Raw genomic sequence first — 23386 nt, forward strand, 5'->3', positions numbered from 1 at the left:
TAACCCATACCTGTATTGGTTCACTTCTTCATATTCAACAGCCTGCTTGGCCTGTGGTCAGCTACATAGAGTCTGCCTGTGCCAACACACTACTAACTGTCCAGGGTATTCCCGCAAACAGCATGCAGTCTTCTGTTGCTTTCACTGTCTGAGTTCTCTACCAGAAATCCACGATTGTTAAAATCTGTATACAAATACAGATTTATGCCTGTCAACTTATTATGAGGTGTTGGGTCCAATAATTCCTCTGTTGTGTCATATTTATTTTTCTTTACATTCTTTATGTCTTCAACCCTCGGTTTGTGCTTGTACTCTTGGAAAGTGATTTTGCCTCTCATTCTGTTTTAAAGGTTCAGATTTCCATGTGTGAACTGCATCATTCTCTCAGAATGTGGAATCTCAAAATCCTCATTATCTTTCTGTCCTATTTTTTTCCTCTCCTGTCTTTAATAGTGTCCTTTTATTTTCTGAAAATAACCCCTGTTTTATATTTGCTTTCTGTTCCATCTTTGTTTTCTTTTGCCTCTTGACCTTTTCAGTTATCTTCATTTTTTTCCAGCAAAGTTCAGTAAGGTGTTAATGTTATTTCCAATGTATTGTCAGATGGTTTCACACCAAATACACAAGTATAAACAAATTGTGTTAAAATTTACCAATTGGGGAATATAGGTGAAGGTTGTATGGCTTTATAGTATTCTTTTGACATTTATGTTAGAAAATTTTTTCAATATAAAGAAGTTGGAAATTATCGTAACAACAATAATACAATAGCAATTAGTTTTTATTTAACATTTACTATACGTCAGGCACTGTTCCAAACACTTTAACATATACTACCTCATTTGAGACTTATACCAACCTAATGAGGTAAGTACTCTTATTATCCTCATTTTATAGATCAAGAAAATGAAGGATTGCTAAAGTAACTTGTCCTGTTACTAGCTAATTGACAAAGCTGAGATTTGAACTCAGGTAATCTGTGCAGATAATATAAAAATAGGACATGGTCCTGCTTTCAAAGGGCATGTAATCTAATTAGAGGTAACAGCTATATAGATTTCTTTAATTGTACTAAATAAATTAAGGATCCTAAAGTGCTAGTTTTATCTAGTTGAGGGGATCAGGAAGGGCTTTAGGAGGAAGTAGCATTTTAGTATGAGGAGAATATGTAAGTTTCATTTTGGATCTCATAGTGGAAGTATTTGAAATGCAACCTAAGGTATATCAACTTTATTTCGCACTGGAATTTCGCACAAGAACATTGAGAGTTAAAGAAATTATGGCCCAAAGATATTAAGTATTTTCAGTAGGTAGTTACTGTCAGTCAGGATTTAAACCTTAATCCTAGGCAAGAGGTGGCTCTTTTATACCACTGTGGTTTTCTAGATACCAAATCTTTGACCCTATATTATTAGTGATAAAGACTTCTGGCTCTTCCTTTGAACGTTTTTAATTCATTAGTTCCTTGCATGTGGTTAATATTTAGTAAACCTAAAATAAGCCTTGCTCTGTACCTGTTTCTTATAGATTGCAGACCAGTCTCCTTCAGTCTCTTCCCTCTCTAATCTTTGTTTTATTCACTTGGTAACATAGCAGGTAAAGTTTAATTTGATTATTAACTGGGATTTTTTAATGTAACTGCTTCCAGATTATAATTTTAAAGTAGTAGCTAAAGAACTTTAGAATTTCAGCGATGGAAGCTTGAAAAGAAACAACCTAGGGGTTAAAATCTATGATCCTTAATATTCAGTGAAAGCAACAGCAACAAAAATAAATAAAAAGCTAACTGGTCTCTGACATAGAGGAAAAGCATATATAGTCTGTGTCTTCATGGAGTTTATAATTTGGCACAGATTGCAAATGAACACAATATACTATGTCAGGTAATATGGTGGGGCATACTAGAAGGGCTCTATAAGGACACCTGTGGAAGTACCAAGCCCTGCTTTGGGGGATTAAGGAAGCTTTCCCTAGGAAATGCCAACTAATTTAAGATGAAGAAGAGTTACCATTCTCCAGATCCAGTGTGCAGTGGAGGGCAGGGTGGGTAGCCTGGCCAGGAGTACAGAAAGATTGACATAGGTTTGGAGATGGAGGAGATTGTAGCATGCTTCAGGCAATCTCAGGTAATTGACTGTGGATTAAGAAGTCAGTCTGTGGGAGGCAGATGTGTTAAGGGATGAAGTTAAAGAATAAATTGGATTCGGGCTATCTTTGGGCTCTTAAGCCATATTTAAGAGTATCCCTGTCCCTGAAAAACATGCCTTGCACTTTGTGCCATTGCTTTTCATTTTCATTCTCCAGAAAGCCTTCACTTTTCATTCCAGTCAAATTCAAACCTCATACTTTATAGTTCACCCAGGTTCTTTTCTGTCCAAGAAAATCTTCCAAAGTATGTCAGCTTTTTTCTTGGAAAACATCGCTTATCTCACTCTTCATAGGCCAGATGATTCTATATTTTTGTTTTACTGCTTTGCTACCTTATTATTACTATATATTTTTTATCATTTCATGTATAGATTGTCCATTTATTCAGTAATGAATGGTTAAATCATATTAATTGATCAGTATTTGAAATTTAATAATTCAACTATAATTTGAACCAATAAAAATAAAGCAGAATTATATATAAATACATTAGGTCTTAACTATGGATCAAAATTTAAAAGTTCTTAAATTTTTTTTCCTTGGTTAAAACAAAAATCAGACTTGAAATCAAATATGAAAAATAGTTTCAGAGAAATATAATCTTGTAAAAATCAAACTTATATTGAATATTTAAGAGTTTGGGGATTTGGGAATATTTGTTTAAAAACTAGAGAATTTAGTGAAAACCATGTTTCTACTTTTTCAGTCTGGTTAAAAATTAATGTGTGTGGCTTTTGCAAATTTAATGCATCATGAATTTAACTTTAATCCTGATATGTTAACATAGCCATTATATTGGAGAGAATACTCTTTCAGTGTGTTATTTTATATATTTTATATGTTTTTTATTTTTATATTTAAATATACATATATATGCATATATATTGACATATATAAAAAGTTCATGCCTTAAGAACCAACTGGAATTATGTATTATGTGAATGAAGTAATTTCAAAATTGCTGTAGCTTAATGACTTCTAATTAAAACATTGTGTTTTTCACATCTTTGAAACACATCAGCCCTAGTTGTTTATTTTTTTTCAGCATGTATATTGTATGAAACTAAAGGGAAGTTTAAATTTTCTTAGAGTCAATTTTTTTTTTAAAGATTTTATTTATTTACTTGACAGAGAGAGACACAGCGAGAGAGGGAACACAAGCAGGGAGAGTGGGAGAGGGAGAAGCAGGCTTCCTACCGAGCAGGGACCCTGGACCCTGGGATCAAGACCTGAGCCGAAGGCAGCCACTTAACGACTGAGGCACCTAGGCACCCCTTAGAGTCGATTTTTTTTAAATATAGTTTAAGATTAGAAATACGTGGTGTATATAAGACTTTTTTAAAACCAAGTTTAACTTTTATTGGAAAAGAAGATTTATCAATAATGTAAAAACAAAATAAGAAGTAACAGTTCGTCTGTCTTAACTGTTTTCTGGGACTTACAAGAGACCGGAATCTAGGGGTATGTGACCAAACTGGGAATTAACATAGGCAGCATAGTTATGGGGCTAAAAAAAGATGTGAAGTTTAAGAGGCCAATTAAAGTCAAAAGCTAAAGCGCAGACAATCTGTTCAGGCAAGGAAAATAAGTATAGTTTTTTTCAGGCAAGGCCTTTCCCTAGAGTTTTTTGTTTCTCTCCATTTCCTAAGGAATAAGGTTTATTCACCAATGTGTAAAATGCACAAAAAGGGGGAGGAGTGAGAAGATAATTATATTAATGAGAACTAGAACTGATATCATATCAAACCATGTCATTATGGTTTATATGATTGGAAATTTTGGTGGAAATAAATTCAGTGTCTGAGGAAAGCAAAAGTCAAAGGCTATGTGATAATGATAAATGATTTGTAATAATCACTGCAATAATTTCATTACCCTATTTCTTTCTGAAATTATATTGTATATCTTTTCCTCCAACTTCTTCCCCTGCCCTTCCAGAGGCTCTCCCTATAGAGAATCTCCTTTGGGTCATTTTGAAAGCTATGGCGGGACCCCCTTTTTCCAGGCTCAGAAGATGTTTGTAGATGTACCCGAAAATACAGTGATACTGGATGAGATGACGCTCCGGCACATGGTCCAAGATTGTACTGCTGTAAAAACTCAGTTACTCAAACTGAAACGTCTGTTGCATCAGGTGAGTATATGTGAACATTTTTAGCTCTGAAATTTTGAATTGCAAAATGGATTAACTTTACTTTTTTTTTCAGTTAATTGGGTTTCTAACATCTATTCAGATTTCTGTAGAAATAACGCTTGTAAATAATACATAACAAACTTTCGTTGGAGAAAACATGAGATTTTGTGTGATATTTCAGTACAGTCCCCAACATTTATGAGCTGTGTGGTATTTGGTAAGCCAATTTTTCTCCTGTTTGTTTATTTTCGTAGTACCCACATTTAAGATTATTGACAGAATTAGAAATAGTAGTTGTAAATTTAGAGATCTAATACCTGAAGTATGGTATTCAGGCATTCAGTCATCAGTGGCTGCTACTATAATTTCAGCTAAGTAGGAAATAAACAGCAGTTTTTACTTACATAATCATAGTCATATAATTTAATTTTTGTTTGAAAGCTTCAAGTTTAGTCTTCCTCAGTCCTTTCATTTTTTTAATTTTTTTATTGTTATGTTAATCACCATACATTACATCATTAGTTTTTGATGTAGTGTTCCATGATTCATAGTTTGTGCATAACACCCAGTGCTCCATGCAGAACGTGCCCTCTTTAATACCCATCACCAGGCTAACCCATCCCCCCACCCCCCTCCCCTCTAGAACCCTCAGTTTGTTTTTCAGAGTCCATCGTCTCTCATGGTTTGTCTCCCCCTCCGGCTTACTCCCCTTCATTCTTCCCCTCCTGCTATCTTCTTCTTCTTCTTTTTTTTTTTTTTCTTAACATATATTGCATTATTTGTTTCAGAGGACAGATCTGTGATTCAACAGTCTTGCACAATTCACAGCGCTCACCATAGCACATACCCTCCCCAATGTCTATCACCCAGCCACCCCATTCCTCCCACCCCCTGCCACTCCAGCAACCCTCAGTTTGTTTCTTGAGGTTAAAAATTCCTCATATCAGTGAGGTCATATGATACATGTCTTTCTCTGATTGACTTATTTCACTCAGCATAACACCCTCCAGTTCCATCCATGTCGTTGCAAATGGCAAGATCTCATTCCTTTTTATGGCTGCATAATATTCCATTGTGTATATATACCACATCTTCTTTATCCATTTATCTTTTGATAGTCCTTTCATTTTTTTGAGAAAATCTAGACTCATAGCAGTGATGTGACTTGTCCAAAGTCCAAAGACACAAGGTGAGCTGATGTTAGAACCTGACTTCTCATTCAATAGTACTTTTTTTTTGTTCAAACTTACAGACAAGGTCAGATAAATAGCAGGAAACTAAGGAATAAAATACTAATTTTAAATCATGGATATCTTTTGGTTAGTTTTAAAGCTGTGTTTATTTTTTGTAGACTAGCCACGTTTTTGCTTAAAATTATGGTTGAGAATGAACAGTCTAGCTTCTCTGCTGAATTTATTTTCTAGATTACCTTTCTCAGGATTGTATGTTATAGCTTCTTATGAACAGGGACCAATTCTTAGAATTCCTCGTGTCAATCAAAACCAAACTCTTGATATATGCTCAGTAAAGGCTAGTTGAAGTGAAGGCTCCTGTGTTAGTAATAGTAATGACGATTTGTGTAAATATCCTGTTGAATTCATGAAAATTGTTATGTAAGTACTTGATGGTGGATTCTTTGGACTACTCTTCTCCATTCTTGTGGATGTTGGATTACTTTTTGAAAATAAACTCTGTGCTATGGCTGGGAGCAAGAAAGTGGAAGATCTTTTTCAGATCTGAGATCCTGAGACTTCTTTAGAGGGAGAAAGAGATTTCATGATTGAAATATCCAAACATAGAGCTTAGGGTTTTAACTGTAACTAGGAGATATACTCTGGTTTATAGTATTTTTCTGCTCACTAGTCTGGGGAGATTTTCTTATCAGAAGCTTCAGAGTCAAAGGAAAGAGAAGGTAGAAGTGGTGGGGAGTAGCTTAAATATGTTCGATATATACTTTGAATCAGTCCTTGTACTACCTATACCACATACCCTCTTTTTTGTCTGGGTTTATTGCTCTGAAACATGAAGCACGATAAATACCAGCTAACCAGACCAGGCCTAATCTCTAATAATGGGAGAAATAGTATAATTCAGGAGAGAATACGTGAAATGATAACCAATGATAAAATACCATAAAAACAGAAAACTTTTTTTAGACACATTAAGAAAAATTGTGACTCTCTTAATGGTTCTTTTTTGTCATTATGACCTCTGAAATGTTATAGTAAACACTGGTTAAGTTAACTTTACTTTTTGTTTATGCAGTGAAAACAAAATTATGAGAAGAAAAATTGCAGAATCTTTTTAGGGCATCTTTGAAATTTCCCAAAATGCTAATAGAAGTTAAAAGCTGAGTGAGTTTAAGATTTCATATAACTATCTCTATTTTTTCCAGTTTAATATTACTAAATTTAAAGAAGTTCAGTATGATACATATACATAGTTTTAAAACATTCACATAGTATTTAGAGACTTAATGAAAATGCACTATTTCTGTCCTTTTCTCCACCTCAATTAACCTTTTTAGTCTGAACAGATTACCATCTGAAGATTTCTCTAGAGCTATCATGCAGGGCTTTCCTTTTGTCATATTCTGGGATTGGGTATACTATTCCTTGTGTATCTTTTTTTGTTTGTTTGTTTATTCCCTCATTTTGCTAGAGTATATATTTACTTTCTAAGAGAGGGCAAATGGATGGTAAATTTTAGTTACTGCATTACTGAAAATTTCTTTTATCTACTCTAATATTTGATATTAATGATTTGGCAGGGATGGAAGAAATGAGTTTTCCTTTAGAAGTCTGAATGCATTGCTTTTCTAGGATTCAGGTTAGCCACTGAGAAGAGTCTACATTCTGATCCATTTTACATTTTATATTGCCCGTTTTTATTTTTCTGAGAGATTTGTAATTTTTTTTCTGGCACTTTAATCTTTTATTTCTGGCATTATGTAGTTTCGCAGAGATGTCCTGGGATTTGAGTTTTGCTGTAGTTGTTTATATGTTTCCCACTTAATGTATGGATAATTTAGTAGACTCTTTGGAGATTCATATTGTGTGAAATTTTCTTTTTTTTTTTAACTTCACTTTCTCTGCATCTTTCTGGAATTCTTGGTAATTACAAACTGGAACTTCTGAGTTGATTTTCAATCTTTCATCTTTTTCTTTCATATTTTCCTTTGGATTTGATTATCTTTTCTGGTATATTTGCTCAACATCATATTCCAGCTCTTCATTTCTGTGAATTACTTATCTTAGCAATTGTATCCTCATTTCCAAGAACTCTTTATTATATACCACTCCTTATTTATATCATTCAATTTTTGTTTCATCACTAACTATATTAAGTAGAGTGTTCCTGTTAGGTTTTGTTAAGATTTCTTAGGTTCATTGTATTATCTCTCTCTTTCCAAATAGTCATTTTGTTCTTTGTGTTTATTTTGGTTTCTTTCTTTTGGAATCTTTTTTCAAATATCTAATGATTATTTGTTGTTTATTAATATTTAAGAGTGAGGAATTAAAAAGTTGATTCAGGACTCTTTGTACATGGGCTGGGCTGGTCAACTGGCTGGCTTGATTTTATAGTACTAGATGGATAGTGGAGGACCCTGAGTATCTCTTGAGTGGAGGATTTTTCTTTCTTAGGTTGTTCTATTTTCTCCAGAGAAGCAACCTCTGATTTTTTTTGCTTGGAATAGAGGTAGAAGACTGGAAGTCTGTTCTTGCCTTATGCAGACTTCCAGTTAATTCCCATCATCTTTAACTCTGATCGGTCATATTCTTACTTTTTTCAGTATCTAGCATTTTGACCCTGTTTGGGGTTGTGGGGAGCAAATTGGTTCTCTTTTTATCCATGTTCCTCATCTATACATACTTCAGGTCTTTTTCCAGTCCTGCTAAATCACTTATTAAAGTTTCTGTCCCCTTTGTAATGCTCTTTATCATTATGGTTTATATGTTTTTAAAAATTTCTTCTCTGTTGGGAAGCCTGGGTGGCAAAGTGGTTAAGCGTCTGCCTTCAGCTCAGGTCATGATCCCAGAGTCCTGGGATCAAGCCCCACATTGGGCTCCCCGCTTGGTGGGAAGTCTGCTTCTCCCTCTCCCGCTCCCCCTGCTTGTGTTCCTTCTCTCACTGTCTGTCAAATAAATAAATAAAATATTTTTAAAAAAATTTCTTCTCTATCATTTTAATATAGGTTTAAAAGAAAAGATAAAAGTATCTCTAATCAGGGACACCTGGGTGGCTCAGTTATTAAACATCTGCCTTCGGCTCAGGTCATGATCCCAGGATCCTGGGATCGAGTCCCTCATCGGGCTCCCTGCTCAGCAGGGAGCCTGTTTCTCCTTCTCCCACTCCCCCTGCTTGTGTTCCCTCTCTTGCTGTCTCTCTCTCTGTCAAATAAATAAATAAAATCTTAAAAAAAAAAAAGTGTCTCTAATCAAAAGTCCTCTTCTTTTGGGGCACGTGGGTGGCTCAATTGGTTAAGCATCCGCTCTTGATTTTGGCTCAAGTCATGATCTCAGGATGGTGAGATCGATCCCTGCCTTGGGCTCTGCACTAGGTGTGGAACCTGCTTAAGATTCTCCCTCCCCTTCTCCTCCTCCTCCCTTTCCCCCTGCGCCCCCCCTTTTAAAAAAAAGTTCTCTTCTTTTTAAAAATATAGAGAAAATATTTTTAAAATTACTTTAGCTGTGTGAATGCTTCCTTTTGAAATTTCATTGTGTCACAGCTCAAAATTTGATTATTCTTTGTACGTTCTTGTTGTTTGCTGGATTTGCTATTAGAGAGGTGGGGTTTTGCACTCATTTGCAAACATAAGAACTTAAATAAGCACTGGTAACCAGTATCTGCTTGGGCCTACTCATAAGAGATTGATTATTATAGGGAGGAGTCACCCTGATTTCAGTAAAATATGAAGCCCTGAAAGATTTTGACTGAGTACTAGCTCAGAAAGAAGAATGTCCACAAAGAAAGAGGTAGTTGCATTATCTCTTATGTTCTTTTACTTTGCTGTTCTCTTTTCCAGATGGTTTACCTCAAGGCAATGTTCCTTAAATTTAGACAGAAATCTTTTCCTTGATTATTTTTAGCAGTTTAGTTAGGCTATTTCCCTTATAAGATTGAATTAAATTGGGCACCTGGTTGGCTTAGTTGGTCAAGCGTCTGCCTTCAGCTCAGGTCATGATTCCAGGGTCCTGGGATTGAGCCCCATGTCAGGCTGCTTGCTCACTGGGGAGTCTGCTTCTCCCTCTTCTTCTACCCCATGGAGGTTGTTTTGGTAGAAGTATTGTGAGCAAAGAAGCAAAACCATATCCAGAGTAAGTGTCTATTCCAGTAAGAACAAAACATTGTCCTTTCCATGATGGAAGTGGTCTAGTATAATCAGCCTGCCACCACGTAGCTGGCTGATCGTCCAAGGAGTGGTGCCATATCAGGGGCTCAGTTTTGATCTCTGCTGCTGGCAGGTTAGGCACAAAGCAATAACCATAGCCAAGGTGGCCATGTTGCTAAGTCTATGCGTAACCTTCATCTCTGCCATCATTGCCATTTTGTTCATGAACCTGTTGGGGGATGACAGAGGTGGCTGGGGAAAGAGGCTGACTGGTATCCAGGAATGGATCAGACTATCCACTTAATTTTTTAAATTCTTTTTTGCTGAGGTCACCCTTTGGTGAGCATTCACGTGAGACACACATCTTCATGTTTTTTGCCCATTCACAGAGGTCTATCCACATACCTCTTCCCCAGATTTACTTGTCACCAGTTTTTCAATCATGTTTCTTCTAAGTCCCTGACCATTGGCCCATGTAGTGCTATATAATTGCATGTCTGGACATTTTTCCTTCTAAGTAAAGTGAACAACCCATGCAGTGCTTGAAGTTCTGTCCCCTGGAAGGATTTCACTTCCCTGCTATCCTTCCAGGATGTACCAGAAAGGAGCTGTAATGCTGCAGCTGTCCACTTTCAGATGTTGTCTGCGTATCATATGGAACCATCTGTAAACTACACCTGAGTCTTCTCTTCCTCTGTCAGCTGATTCTAGGGAACTCCCCATGAGGCCATAGTGTAGTTTGGGAGAGAGAAGACAGTGTAGGAGGAGTGGGGACCACGGGCATTTGAGCCACTTCTTCATGTGACCTATTTGTATCCTTAGGGCCCATTTAGGCCCAATCACATTTATACCACTTCCATTTGATAATGGAATGTTTCTGTGCACCTCCAACTTTATGACTTTGTGTGTCAGATAACACCCTGTTCACGATGGGCAGCTCAGGTAGCATGGTAACTTGGTGGCCCAAGATTAAGCATTCAGTCACTACTAATACACAGTAGCAGGCCAAAAGCTGTATTTCAAAAGGACAGTAGTTGTCTACAAAGAATGGCAGGATTTTGCTCCAAAATCTTAAGGGCCTGCACTGAGATTCACCTACAAAGGCCCGCTCTAGTCTCAAACAGTATCCCTATCTGTCATTGACACTTCCACATCATGGGACCTGCCGGGTCATATGACCCACAGAGCAGAGCAGCTTGCACAGCAGCCTGGACCTGTTGCAGAACCTTCTGGGCCCTACTGAAAACTAGCAGCTATTTGGGTCACGTGGTAAGTGGGCCAGAATAACACATCCAAATGAGGAGTGTGTTGCCTCCAGAGATGCCCACTACGTACTGTACATCTTTTTTCGTTATAGCGGGCTCCAGGTGCAATGACCTGTCCTTTACCTTAGAAGGGATATTTTGATACACCCATGGTCCTTACTCCTGCACACTGCCTTCTTTCTCTACAAACAATTTTTTATATTCCTTTTGTGTTCCTGGCAGTTAAGGGTAAATTGATGATTGGACAGTGCTATTCAAAGTAGCTTATACAAGTATTTGTTGTTAGTCCATGGAGAGTTAAAGGAGCTCTTGCCAGAATCAAAATAAATGCATTTCATCCTTCTTCCAGAAATTCTTGCTATCAAATAAAAAAACTGAGCCAAAACTAAACTGTGTTTAGTAACTAGTTGATTTATAGTCTGGTGCAAGCTTTTTATTGTGTCACAGACAGAAAATAGTTTGTGCCACAAGTGATCTGCAAATCAAACTGTAAGTAACACTGGTGAAAGATACTATCCTTACTTCTGAAAGAGAAGTCCAGGAAATGAAAAAGGTATGCGACCAAATATTACACTAGAGGTATCTTTTTTTTAAATTTTTTTATTGCTATGTTAATCACCATACATTACATCATTAGTTTTTGATGTAGGGTTCCATGATTCATTGTTTGTGCATAACACCCAGTGCTCCACGCAGAATGTGCCCTCCTTAATACCCATCACCAGGCTAACCCATCCCCCCACCTTCCTCCCCTCTAGAACCCTCAGTTTGTTTTTCAGAGTCCATCGTCTTTCATGGTTTGTCTCCCCCTCCGGCTTACTCCCCTTCATTCTTCCCCTCCTGCTATCTTCTTTTTCTTTTTTCATAACATATGTTGCATTATTTGTTTCAGAAATACAGATCTGTGATTCAACAGTCTTGCACAATTCACAGTGCTCACCATAGCACATACCCTCCCCAATGTCTATCACCCAGCCACCCCATCCCTCCCACCCCCCACCACTCCGGCAACACTCAGTTTGTTTCCTGAGATTAAGAATTCCTCATATCAGTGAGGTCATATGATACATGTCTTTCTCTGATTGACTTATTTCACTCAGCATAACACCCTCCAGTTCCATCCACATCATTGCAAATGGCAAGATCTCATTCCTTTTGATGGCTGCATAATATCCATTGTGTATATATACCACATCTTCTTTATCCATTCATCTGTCAGTGGACATCTTGGCTCTTTCCACAGTTTGGCTATTGTGGACATTGCTGCTATAAACATCGGGGTGCACGTACCCCTTCGGATCCCTACATTTGTATCTTTTACACTAGAGGTATCTTTATGTAGTATACGAAATAGAAAAATTGCTCTGCGATTGGAAATGAAGAAATTCATTCTATGGCATTATGGAGAAGATGTGAAACTGTAAGTTGAGTTTATCAGGTGAAGAATTTGAGGGAGATCAATGGAATCAGTATGAACATAGTTAGAGGTTCTTGAGAGCACGAGCTGCATTTGTCATAATGACTTTGGGAAAACCCATGAGTACATAAGATAATCAGTAAAGAGAAAGCCAGAAAAAGCAGTGCTCACTTGATACATTTTGAGATAACTTTTTTTTATTCTTATGTTAATCACCATACATTACATCATTAGTTTTTGATGTAGTTGAGATAACTTTTAATACAACTTCTTACTTTAAAAATGTTTATTAATAAGAATTAAGCATTTATATTGCATTTGTAGTGGTGTCTATATTTCAGTAACTAAATCCTTAATGAAATAGGATTGAATTTTGCTGAATGCCAGCAAATAAATGTAGAAAGTCTGATAAAATTAGAAAAACATCATTTTACAAAGCCTAAAGAAATTTCTGCTTTATGCCAGGATTATTAATTGTTGCTATAGCTGTTAGGTGAATGGGCAGTGGGTTCCTGGTCAGTTCTTATTGTGCCAAAGTAACACCATATAAATTATTTATGATTGCAAGAGAAAAACATTCTTGTTCACTGGAGAGATCAAACTGGTTTTTTGTTTGTTTGGTTTGTTTTTAAAGATTTTTATTTATTTGAGAGGGAGAGAGAGAGAGTGAGCGAGTGAATGAGAGCGTACGAGCAGGGGGAGGGAGAAACAGACTTCCTACTGAACAGGGCGCCCCATGTGGGGACTCGATCCCAGGACCCCAGGATCATGACCTGAGCTGAAGGCAGATGCTTAGCTGAGCCACCCAGGCGCCAGGAGAGATCAAACTGTTATCATCCTAATCCAGAGATGGTTTTCCCATTACTAATGCATTGAATTATCCAGATAATATGTATTTGCTCATATGATACATGTAATTGTGCATAATATATTCTAGCAAAACCATTTAATTTTAATTCCTCAAGCCATTGCTTACAACTTTCTTTTTATAGGATAAACAGGTGATAGAAGAAAAAGAGAGGAAAGAACCAGACAAATTCGTATGGTTGAAAACTCTAGGAAAAACAGTAATATCCCTTTAGCTTGTTATTGTCCTAAAAAGTTGATGCAGGGAGGTGAAAGTGCTACATTAAAAGAAATTTAATGGACAACTGGATGTAATGTGAGATTCTGAATTGGATGTTGGTTGACAGATCAACTGTAGAAGCCATTTTTGGCCAATTGGGGGATATTTGAATATGGCCTATGTTTAGATGAGGTAGAAATTTACTGAAATGGAAAGGTAAAGATTGTTGACTGAAGATAGGTTATAAAACAGTATGGGCATTATAGTCATATATCTATATATGTGTATCTCCAAAAGGAAATGCACTAAGGTGTTAATAGTGATGATACCCAGATGGTGAGAATGTTATGCCTTTTTTTAATCTACATTTTCTAATTTCTAATTTTCTGTAATATGTATTTATTTGGGGGGGAAAAAGGTATTGAAAAAGTACATGTCCGTATTTTTCGTATGGGATATGGTTAAAACGTAGGATGCTGGAGAAGAGGCAGTAGTGATCATTAGGTTTAGGGCAGATTATAAAGGGCCTATGTGCCACAGAAGGACCTTGAGCATTACTCTTTAGGCAGTAGTAAGCCAGATGAGTGACATGACCAAATTGTTATTTTAAAAATATTATTTGAAGGAATTTGTGGAAAATGAATAGCAGAGGGAATGACTTAAATCTTAATATTTAAGAGGCTGTTGCAGACATCGAAATTTTAGCCTAAATTTGTTAAATTTAATTGCTTTGAAAATAGTTAAAATTGTGTTCTCTTTCATGCATATGTCCTACAGAGTTGTGTATGTAAAACTTTTATATAGTTGTCTATATTGCGTACTGGGCATTTTTCTAGGTTTTCTAATGTTCATTATCTCTCGTCCTTGAAAAGTAGGTGATCATTGCTTCAACTCACAGCTGAAGAAGTTGAGGCTCAGAAAGCTAATTAGTGGGGCAGCTGGGTGGCTCAGTTGGTTAAGTATCGGACTCTTGATTTCAGCTCAGGTCATGATCTCAGGGTCATGAGATTGAGCTGAATAGGGCTCCGAGCTCAGCGAGGAGTCTGCTTCTCTAATCTTAAAAAGAAAAGAAAAAAAAAAGATAGCTAATTAGTGATAAAACCAGGATTTTTTTTTCTCCCTCAGTCTTCATGACCCCAAGGCCTGTCGCACACAGTGGCATTCTTAGGAGATTCACGGAGGACAACAGGGAGAGGAGAATGTGAAGGCAGCTCCCCACCCCTCACCGTCACCCTGCATCCCCTCAGCCAAACCCACAGCTATGGAGTCTTTATTAAACAGGCCTCTATATTTAAGCATTCACTTGAACAGAGTTCTCATTGCACACAGATAAAATTTAAAATTGTGAACCATTTGGCCTTTGATCTATTTTTTGTTTTATATGTAGTTCAAGGTTATTTCATAGTTTAAACAGCACTTTCATGTACACTGTTTTCTTTATTACAGCGACACTGTGGGGCAGAGAGGATTTCAGTAATCTTATTTTAATGGCAGAGAATTGAGAGTCCCAGATTTAATTGTTTTTCTCAAGCCCACACAGTTGCATTCTAATGCAGAATGCATTTTAAACTCAGGGCTTTTGAAATTTTTTAGTTTAGTACTTCTCGTATTGTGTTGGCTAATTTAGAGATATTTAAATAAGAATTTTGATCCTGCTCTGGAACAAGGGGACATACAAAAAAAACTAATCTTTCAGTGGTGTCTTGTCTCCTTACTTTAATTCCGTATACCCTATTTCAAACACTTGAGAAGTTACAGTTAATAAATGTCTATCTCTGTCTTCACAAACTGAAAATACACATGTAGACAGCACCCAGTAAGAAACAGAACTTTACCAGAACCCCCAAACAGAAGCATCACTACCCCTCATTTCTTTTTTTTTTTTTTTTAAGATTTTATTTATTTATTTGACAGAGAGAGACAGCAAGAGAGGGAACACAAGCAGGGGGAGTGGGAGAGGGAGAAGCAGGCTTCCCGCTGAGCAGGGAGCCCGACACGGGGCTCGATCCCAGGACCCTGGGATCATGACCTGAGCCAAAGGCAGACGCTTAATGACTGAGCCACCCAGGCGCCCCACTACCCGTCATTTCTAATGGTGACTACTAGTTTTTGAAAACATAGATTTGTTTGCCTGTGTTTTAACTTTATATAAGTGAAATTGTATATACTCTTTTTGTATCTGGCTTCTTTTGGTCAACATTTTGTTTGTAAGTCATCCATTTTCTGCATTCATTCACGTTGCTGTAGATAAGAGTATTACATAATGTGAATATACACAGTTTATTTGTTCTACAGTTGATAAGCATTTAGCAGTTTTCCAGTTTGGGATTACTATGAATAATGCTGCTATAATATTCTAATATGTGTCTTTTGGTGAACATATGTGTACATTTTTGTTGGGTCTATATGACTGGAATAGCTGAATCATAAAGTATGTAGATATTCAGCTTTCATATATAATGCAAAAGCAGTTTTCCAAAGTAGTTATGCCCATCCATTTTCTTGCCTCCCATCTTTTTTCATTATTTTCCCTGTTTGCTTTTATCATATTATCATTGTCAGCATCTGTTTTAACCCTAGGGTAGGAAATGAAAACTCTAAGATGGAATAACGAGAAGAGCATGATGATACCTCTTTCTGACATTTTCTTTGGGATTGTAAAATATTTGATCCTGATGATTCATACCCTATCTACCTGTTTAGGGGATAAAAATAAGTGTATAACAGTGTTTTATGAACTGTCAAGTGTAATATACAAATGTTTTATTTCATTATTTCCTCTCACCTCCAATGTTGAGAATAAAACCATTAATTTTTCCCTCTTTTTTTTTTTTAAAGATTTTATTTTGTTTTGACAGAGAGAGACACAGCGAGAGAGGGAACACAAGCAAGGGGAGTGGGAGAGGGAGAAGCAGGCATCCGTGGAGCAGGGAGCCCAAAGTGGGGCTCGATCCCAGGACCCTGGGATCATGACCCGAGCCGAAGGCAGACGCTTAATGACTGAGCCACCCAGGCGCCCCTAATTTTTCCCTCTTCTAATGCTTCTTTCTGCCCCTACCTTGGCTCTTGCTCTCTGTGTAAGTGAGTGAGGGAGAGTGTGTGTGTGTGTGTGTGTGTGTGTGTCTCTAATGGATGGAATATTTAAAGCAGCAGCATCCTGGGTGAGTGTACTAAGAATTAAGGAGCTGCTGAAATAATGCCTCTTGGTGGCAGAGAACCACAGAAAAGCCAGGGACATCATGCTTCTTTATCTCCGGACTTCTTTCATCATTCTAGGGGGAAAAAGTTTATGAAATATACATGGAAAGCATATACACAACATAAGGGTACAATTAAATGAATAATGTGAAACAGTTTTGTACTCACCACCCAGGCTAAGCTTAAAGGAGGCATTAAGAAGCTCCTCTGTACTCCTTCCTGATTACAGTGACTTCTCTTCCAGAGTCTAGCATTTCCCTTGTTTTTCTGTTAAATTTTAGCCATCTGTGTTTGTAATCCTGTGATACTGGTTTTGACTCTTTTAGAAGTTTATATAGATGAAATTATACTCTTAAGTGTTTCTCTGTGATCTTAAGGCATTTTAAGCATTTTAAGGTTCATTCACATTTATGTTCTGTTTCATAAATTTTCCATTTCTGTATTTTATGAACAAACAATAATTTCTTTGCCCATTTTACTCTTGATGTACACTTTGTTTCTTTCCAGTTTGGGGTTTTTTCCTGCTATGACAAATAATATGAACATTTTCCTGGTACACATGTACGAAAATTCTTCTGGATTCATTAGGAGTGGAATTTCTGAATCATGGGGCATAGAATTATTGTACTCTAGAAATATCATATTTTCCAAAATTGTTCAATCTGTTTCACTCCCCTTAAGTAGTTTATGCTGTTTTCCATTGTTCTACATCTGTGCAACACTTGCTGTTATCCAACTTCTTAATTTTTGTCATGTGATGGGAATATAATGATACTTAATTGTGGCTTTATTCTGCATTTCTTTGACTAATAATAAAATTGAGCTTCTTTCTGTGTTTATGGAATGTTTGTTGCCTGGTCATGTCTTTTGTCTGTGTGTGTGTTTTAGAGTTTTTTTGTATATTCTAGATATAAGTATTTTGTTATGTGTTGCAGATACCTTCTTCTCTTCTGTAGCCTCCTTTTTCATTCTGTGGTATCTTTTCATGAAGAAATATTCTCAACTCTAATGTAGTTGAATTTATCAGACCTTTTCTTGTGTGTGTGGGTTTTTTTTCCTTTCAGAAATCTTTGTTTAAGAAATCTCTCCTTGCCCTGAGGTTATAGACATAATCTCCCTTTCTTTTCTAAAAAATTAAGAGTTTTGACCTTCACAATTAAATTACAAATACCTTGGAATTGATGTCAGTGTGTGTAAGTGTGAGATAGAGATCCACTTTCATTTTTTTCTATATGAATAATCAGTGGGTTCGGTACTAAAAGTATTAAGAATCCACTCTTTTTCCTCGGATATGCGGTACTTGTCCATATATGTGACATTATCCCAATGTCAAGTCACACAGTCTAACATTTATAATACGGCTTGATAATACATCATCATGGTTCCCTATCTTGCTCTTCTGCTAAAATATCTTAACTATTCTTAGTCTTTTGCTTTTTCATAAAATGTTAGAATCATTTTGTTGAGTCCTATGAAAAATTCTTTTGGGATTTTAATGGGAATAACAATGAACTAATAGATCAATTTCAGAAAGAATTAACATCTTATAATATTTATTTACTTATTTAAAAAAGATTTTATGTATTTGACACAGAGAGAGAGAGAAAGAGAGAGGGAGCATGAGCACAAGCAGGGGGAGTGGCAGAGGGAGAAGCAGGCTCCCCACTGAGCAAGGAGCCTGACATGGGGCTTGATCCCAGGAATAAAGTTTTATACTTTTTTATTTAGAAGACTTGTATAATTTTTTTTAGATTTATTTCTAGTACTTAAAGTTTTTGTTGCTATTTTAAGTGCTATCATTTTCTAACAGATTGTTGCTGGTTTACAGAAGTGCAATAGACTCTTGATATATTGAGTTTGTATCCAGCAACCTAGATACAGTTATTAGTTATTTAATAATTTATCCATAGATTTATTTGGAATTTTTTATTTAGATTATTATATAATTTGCAATAATGACAGTTCTTTTTCCTTTTCAGTGTTTGTATTTTTCCTTGCCTTATGGACTGGCTAGCAATTCCAGGTTAATATTGATTTGTTCCTGTCTTGCTCCTGAACTTAACAGGAGTATTTTCAGTGTTTGCCTGTTAAACATGATATCTACTATATCTTTTTTGTGGATACCCTTTATGAGATGAAGGAAATTTGTTTTTTATTTTATTTTTTAATATGAAAGTTTAAAAAAAAACATTCTAATTCTTACAAAAACATTTTAAGGGTCTCCTGGGTGGCTCAGTCGCTAAGCGTCTGCCTTCGGCTCAGGTCATGATCCCAGGGTCCTGGGATCGAGCCCCGCACCGGGCTCCCTGCTCCACGGGAAGCCTGCTTCTCCCTCTCCCACTCCCCCTGCCTGTGTTCCCTCTCTCGCTGTGTCTCTCTCTGTCAAATAAATAAAATCTTTTAAAAAAAAGATACGTTATAAAGGGCAAAAGATAAGATACAAACTGAGTGTGTGATTGGAACGTATAGTTCTTCCCAGTATTATTTTTATAGATGTAATACCATTTCAGTCTAAATCAAAACACCTTTGTGGTGTTCATGAAAGTGACTCCAAAGCTGTTAACACCAAAAGAGCTTGTTCTTTGTGTTCTTTGAGAAAGACTGAAAGAGAAAGGGGGGTGGGAAGGAACTCTTTAGAGCAGGATTATAATACTGACACAAATAGAAACATAAAGCAGTGGAAAAGAATAGAAATGCAGACATATGCACCCAGTTATCTACTAAAAAACAATTGGACACAGAAAGATTTTAAAGGAAATGTTGAGGAAAAACTCAGTAGTATAGAAGCAGTTATTTAGTTCATACTATAGTAAACAGGTGGTTTGAAGAGTTTTTTTTAATTAAAAAAATTAGAAGAAATTTACAACTAATATTTTCAAGTAACAGAAGAAACCTGTAGAAAAGGATATCCTATCTCAGATATATATAATTAGGGCTCAATATAAAAGCTGAAACAGAGGAAATTTGTAAATACTATTTGCTTAGAATATTACAGACCTGTCCATATATAACAATGTTCTAGTCAATTGAAATGCCAGATTTTTCTGTTTTAAAAATGTCTTTACCCCAACCATTTGTTAGGATCACCTCATCTCTGCAGCTGTTATTGAAAATCAGACTTTATAAGTTTGCGTTCTAGAAATCCTCTCAAGTATAGCTTCAATGATTAGATGTTAAATCCCATAAGTGAATTACAGCATTACTCAAAAATTATTCTCAGTGCACATTGTAGAGTCTATGTGATTGTTCATCCATATACTTTTGTTTTTAAAGAAACGACTTTTCAAAAAGAAAATGAAAAAAATCAATCTCTCCTCTTCCTCTACTCCCTTTCCTAGGATGCCTCTTGTGATTGTGTTGTAGCATATCTGAAAAACAAGGCAGCTTTGTTGACATCACTGATGATGCTTGTCAGCAGAGATTGGTCAACGCTGCCAAAACTTTTTTGTTAGTCATTTCAAGTATCCATGTCCATTGCAGCTGCTCTGGAACTCATAGGAAGATCCCAGTTTTTGCAAACTCATGGAAGAACCACTTGGGTAAGATGGAGTTTGTTATAGGGTTTTCCAGTAAGTTAATATGTGGAAGAGTTAAAATGTTAGAACGAAAGTTTACCTTGATGCTATGTCAAAAGAGAAAAGTGAAAGATGGCTTGCTGACAGTAGTCTCCTAATGCTCTTAGAATAAAGGAAAGTTTATCTATCTTTTTGAATCTTAAATAAAATGTGAATGGCACAAGAGTTAATTAAGGTTAATTATATTTAGAGTTTAAAAATCCTAACTAGAACCCATAGAAACTTCTGAGACACTTCACTTAGTAAAGCGGCCCAGCATACTTGAACAATCAGTTAACTATGAATTGCTTATTTTTCGTGCATTGGTGTGTTGTAGTTATTATGTATTTTTGCATCTGTGCATTTGTTAAATATGTTTATGCAAAATGCTTAGAACAGTGCCAGCATTGTCCAATAAATGTTAGCTTCTTAGTATATGTAATATGAAGCATGAACATTGCATGCATGATTGTTATTCAGTGTTTTTTTAAAAAGAGAAGGTTTTCTGTCCATTTTATATTTTTCTTCCCCCTCTAATGCTTAAAGAAGCTTTTCCTAATTTAGGCTTAGGCACTTTTCATTTGAATCAAGGTTTAATAGGGAGTACTACCATTGGTTAGTCTCAGAGTTATTTGGAGGGGAGATGGTTTAGTTGGAGATTTTATTCATGATCTTTAGGCTCTTGTACTCTGATGGAAATAAATTTTTCCCTGTTTGATTGCCTAAGTCTAGACTGCTGGACATTAATAAAAAGTGGAATTTTTTTTCTTTGAGGCATAGCAAATAACTTAAACATTAATAACTCTTCATTGTCTTGGCCTATACTATAAACATTTTATTTAGAATAATATTTTTTCAGTTTTCAAAAATACTGGTTTATGTATGGGCTTTCATTTTTTATTGATTTCTAGTCTTAGTACATTAACAGTAAAGAACATCTATATGATATAAGTCCTTTGGAATGTGTCAATATTTGCTTTTGTGTCCTAAAGCAGGGGTTGGAAGACTTTTCCTTAGAAGGCCACATAGTAAATATTCTCGCTTTTTGGAGCAAGAAACAAAATTGCAGCTCTTATGTTGATATTTATAAAATCATTTAAAGTGGAATCATTTAAAAATGTAAAAGCCATTCTTAGCTCATGGACTGTAATAAAAATAGACATCTGGCTGGATTTGTCCCATGGACCATAATTAATTATTCCCTGGCTTAGAGTATGTTCAATTTTTGTGACCATTCTGTGTTTGTTTGAAAAGAACATATATTCTCTATATTTTAGGTAGCAGTATATCTATTATATTAAGCTTTTTAATTGTATTATTTATATCTTATTCATTCTTACTAAATTTTTATCTTTGATCTGTGAGTTTCTGAGAGTAGTGTTAATTTCCTGCTATAATTATAGATTTTTCAGCTTTTAATGCTGTCAGTTTTTGTTTTAGTATCTTCAGGCAATTTTATTAGGTATATAAATGTTTGTGATTGGCATATCATCTTGGTGGAGTGTTTCTTTGATCACTAAAGTCCTTTTTTTATCATTAATACTTTTTATCTTTAATTCTTCCTTGCCTCTTGTGTTATAGTAATATTGGTATGTCAATTTTCTTTTTCTTGTGATTGTGAGATTTATCTGGTGTTACACTCTCCCTTTGTTTGCTTTAAAATTTTTTTTAGTCAGGTCTTTTACTAATTTTATAGGGCTGCCATAATAAAGTACAAGCTAGGTGGCATATAACACAGAAATTTGTTCTCTCAAAGTTCTGAAGGCTAGAAATCTGAAGTCAAGGTGTTGTCAGGGCCATGTGCTCTCTGGAGGATCTAGGAGAGGAATCTTCCTTGCTTCTTTAGCTTCTGGTGGTTGCTGGCAATCTCGGGCATTCTTTGCCTTGTAGGTACATCACCACTGTCTCTGCCTCCCATCTTCACATAACCTTCACATGACCTCTGTGTGTGTGTGTGTGTGTGTGTCCAAATTTTTCTCTTCTTATAAAGACACCAGTCATATTGGATTTAAACTTGATACTAATCCATTATGACCTCAACTTGATTACGTTTGCAAAAACCCTATTTCCAAATGAAGTCACATTCCCAAGTTTTGGATTGGCATGAATTTCTAGGAGGACACTATTCAATCTAGTACAGCTCTTTTGAGGTATAATTTACAAGCACTAAAATTCAGCCTTTTTTGTTGTATAGTCTGTGAGCTTGACAAATCTGTACAATTGCACAGGTATTACAATCATCCCCAAAATTCCACCCCCCCCTTTTTTTAACTTTTACAGTCAATCCTTATACCCACTGCTAGCTCCTGGCAACCACTGATCTTTTTTTATGTCTCTGTAGTTTTGCCTTTTCAAGACTGTCATATAAATGGAATCGTATATAGTCCTTTGAGTCTGGCTTTTTTCACTTACCATAAGTAATTTCAAATTCATTCATGCTGTCCTCGTATCACTAATTTATTCCTGCTTATTGGTGAGTAGTATTCCATTGTATGCATGTATCATAGTTTGTTTATCCATTCACGAGTCGAAGGATATTTGTGTCACTTTCCAGTTTTGGGCATTTATGAATAAAGCTTCTATAAACATTTATGCACACATTTTCATGTGTACATGTTTTCATTTCTCTGGGGTAAGTGCCTTGGTATAAGATTTCTGGGTTTTATGGTAAGTATATATTTAACTTAAGAAATTGCTGAACTGTTTTCCAAAGTGACTGTCTGATTTTGTATTCCTACCAGTGATTAATGGAAGTCACAGCTGTTTTGCATCCTTGCCTGTGCCTGGTATTGTGTTTTTCCAAAAGCCCTTCACAGAGATATGTAATGGTATCTCACTGTGGTTTTAATTTGCATTTGCCTAATGACTAATGATTTTGAGCATATTTGCATGTACTTATTTACTATTTGTGTATCTTCTTTGTTGTCTCTTATTTTGCCCATAAACAAAATATCCGTTTTATTATTGATTTTTGATAGTTCTTTATGTATTTATGTATATAAGTACTTAAGCAGGCATGTGAATGATGAAACAAATGAATATTGAAAAAGTGGAATTTGCTTTTTAGGCAGCTATGTACAATTCTGAGTTAATGAAGTCTGTACAAAACCTCACATTATCATTATTTTTACTGTCGCTATTGTTTAAAAAGTAGCTAACAATTTATAAATGCTCTCTATGAGTTACACACTATGCTCAGTATTTTACCTGAATTATTGCAAATATTTTCTCCCAGTTCATAGCTTCTCTTTTCATTCTGTTAATCGTTTTGT

The 23386-nt window shown here is 35.9% G+C and overlaps 1 protein-coding gene across 5 annotated transcripts in view; it reads left to right on the plus strand.

Moving 5' to 3' along the window:
• LOC141371974 (serine-rich coiled-coil domain-containing protein 2) overlaps window positions 1–23386 on the plus strand; it is a 104278-nt gene that overhangs the window by 18816 nt on the left and 62076 nt on the right. For all 5 annotated transcript variants that reach the window (XM_073890422.1, XM_073890425.1, XM_073890426.1 and 2 more), the window contains exon 3: window positions 4087–4282. In XM_073890422.1, the coding sequence (XP_073746523.1) occupies window positions 4087–4282 (196 nt within the window). The remainder of the gene's footprint in view (window positions 1–4086; window positions 4283–23386) is intronic.

Source organism: Callorhinus ursinus, unplaced genomic scaffold (assembly GCF_003265705.2).
Source record: "Callorhinus ursinus isolate GAN/ISIS: 27379988/994484 unplaced genomic scaffold, GSC_fseal_2.0 scaffold152, whole genome shotgun sequence".
NCBI lineage: Eukaryota > Metazoa > Chordata > Mammalia > Carnivora > Otariidae > Callorhinus > Callorhinus ursinus.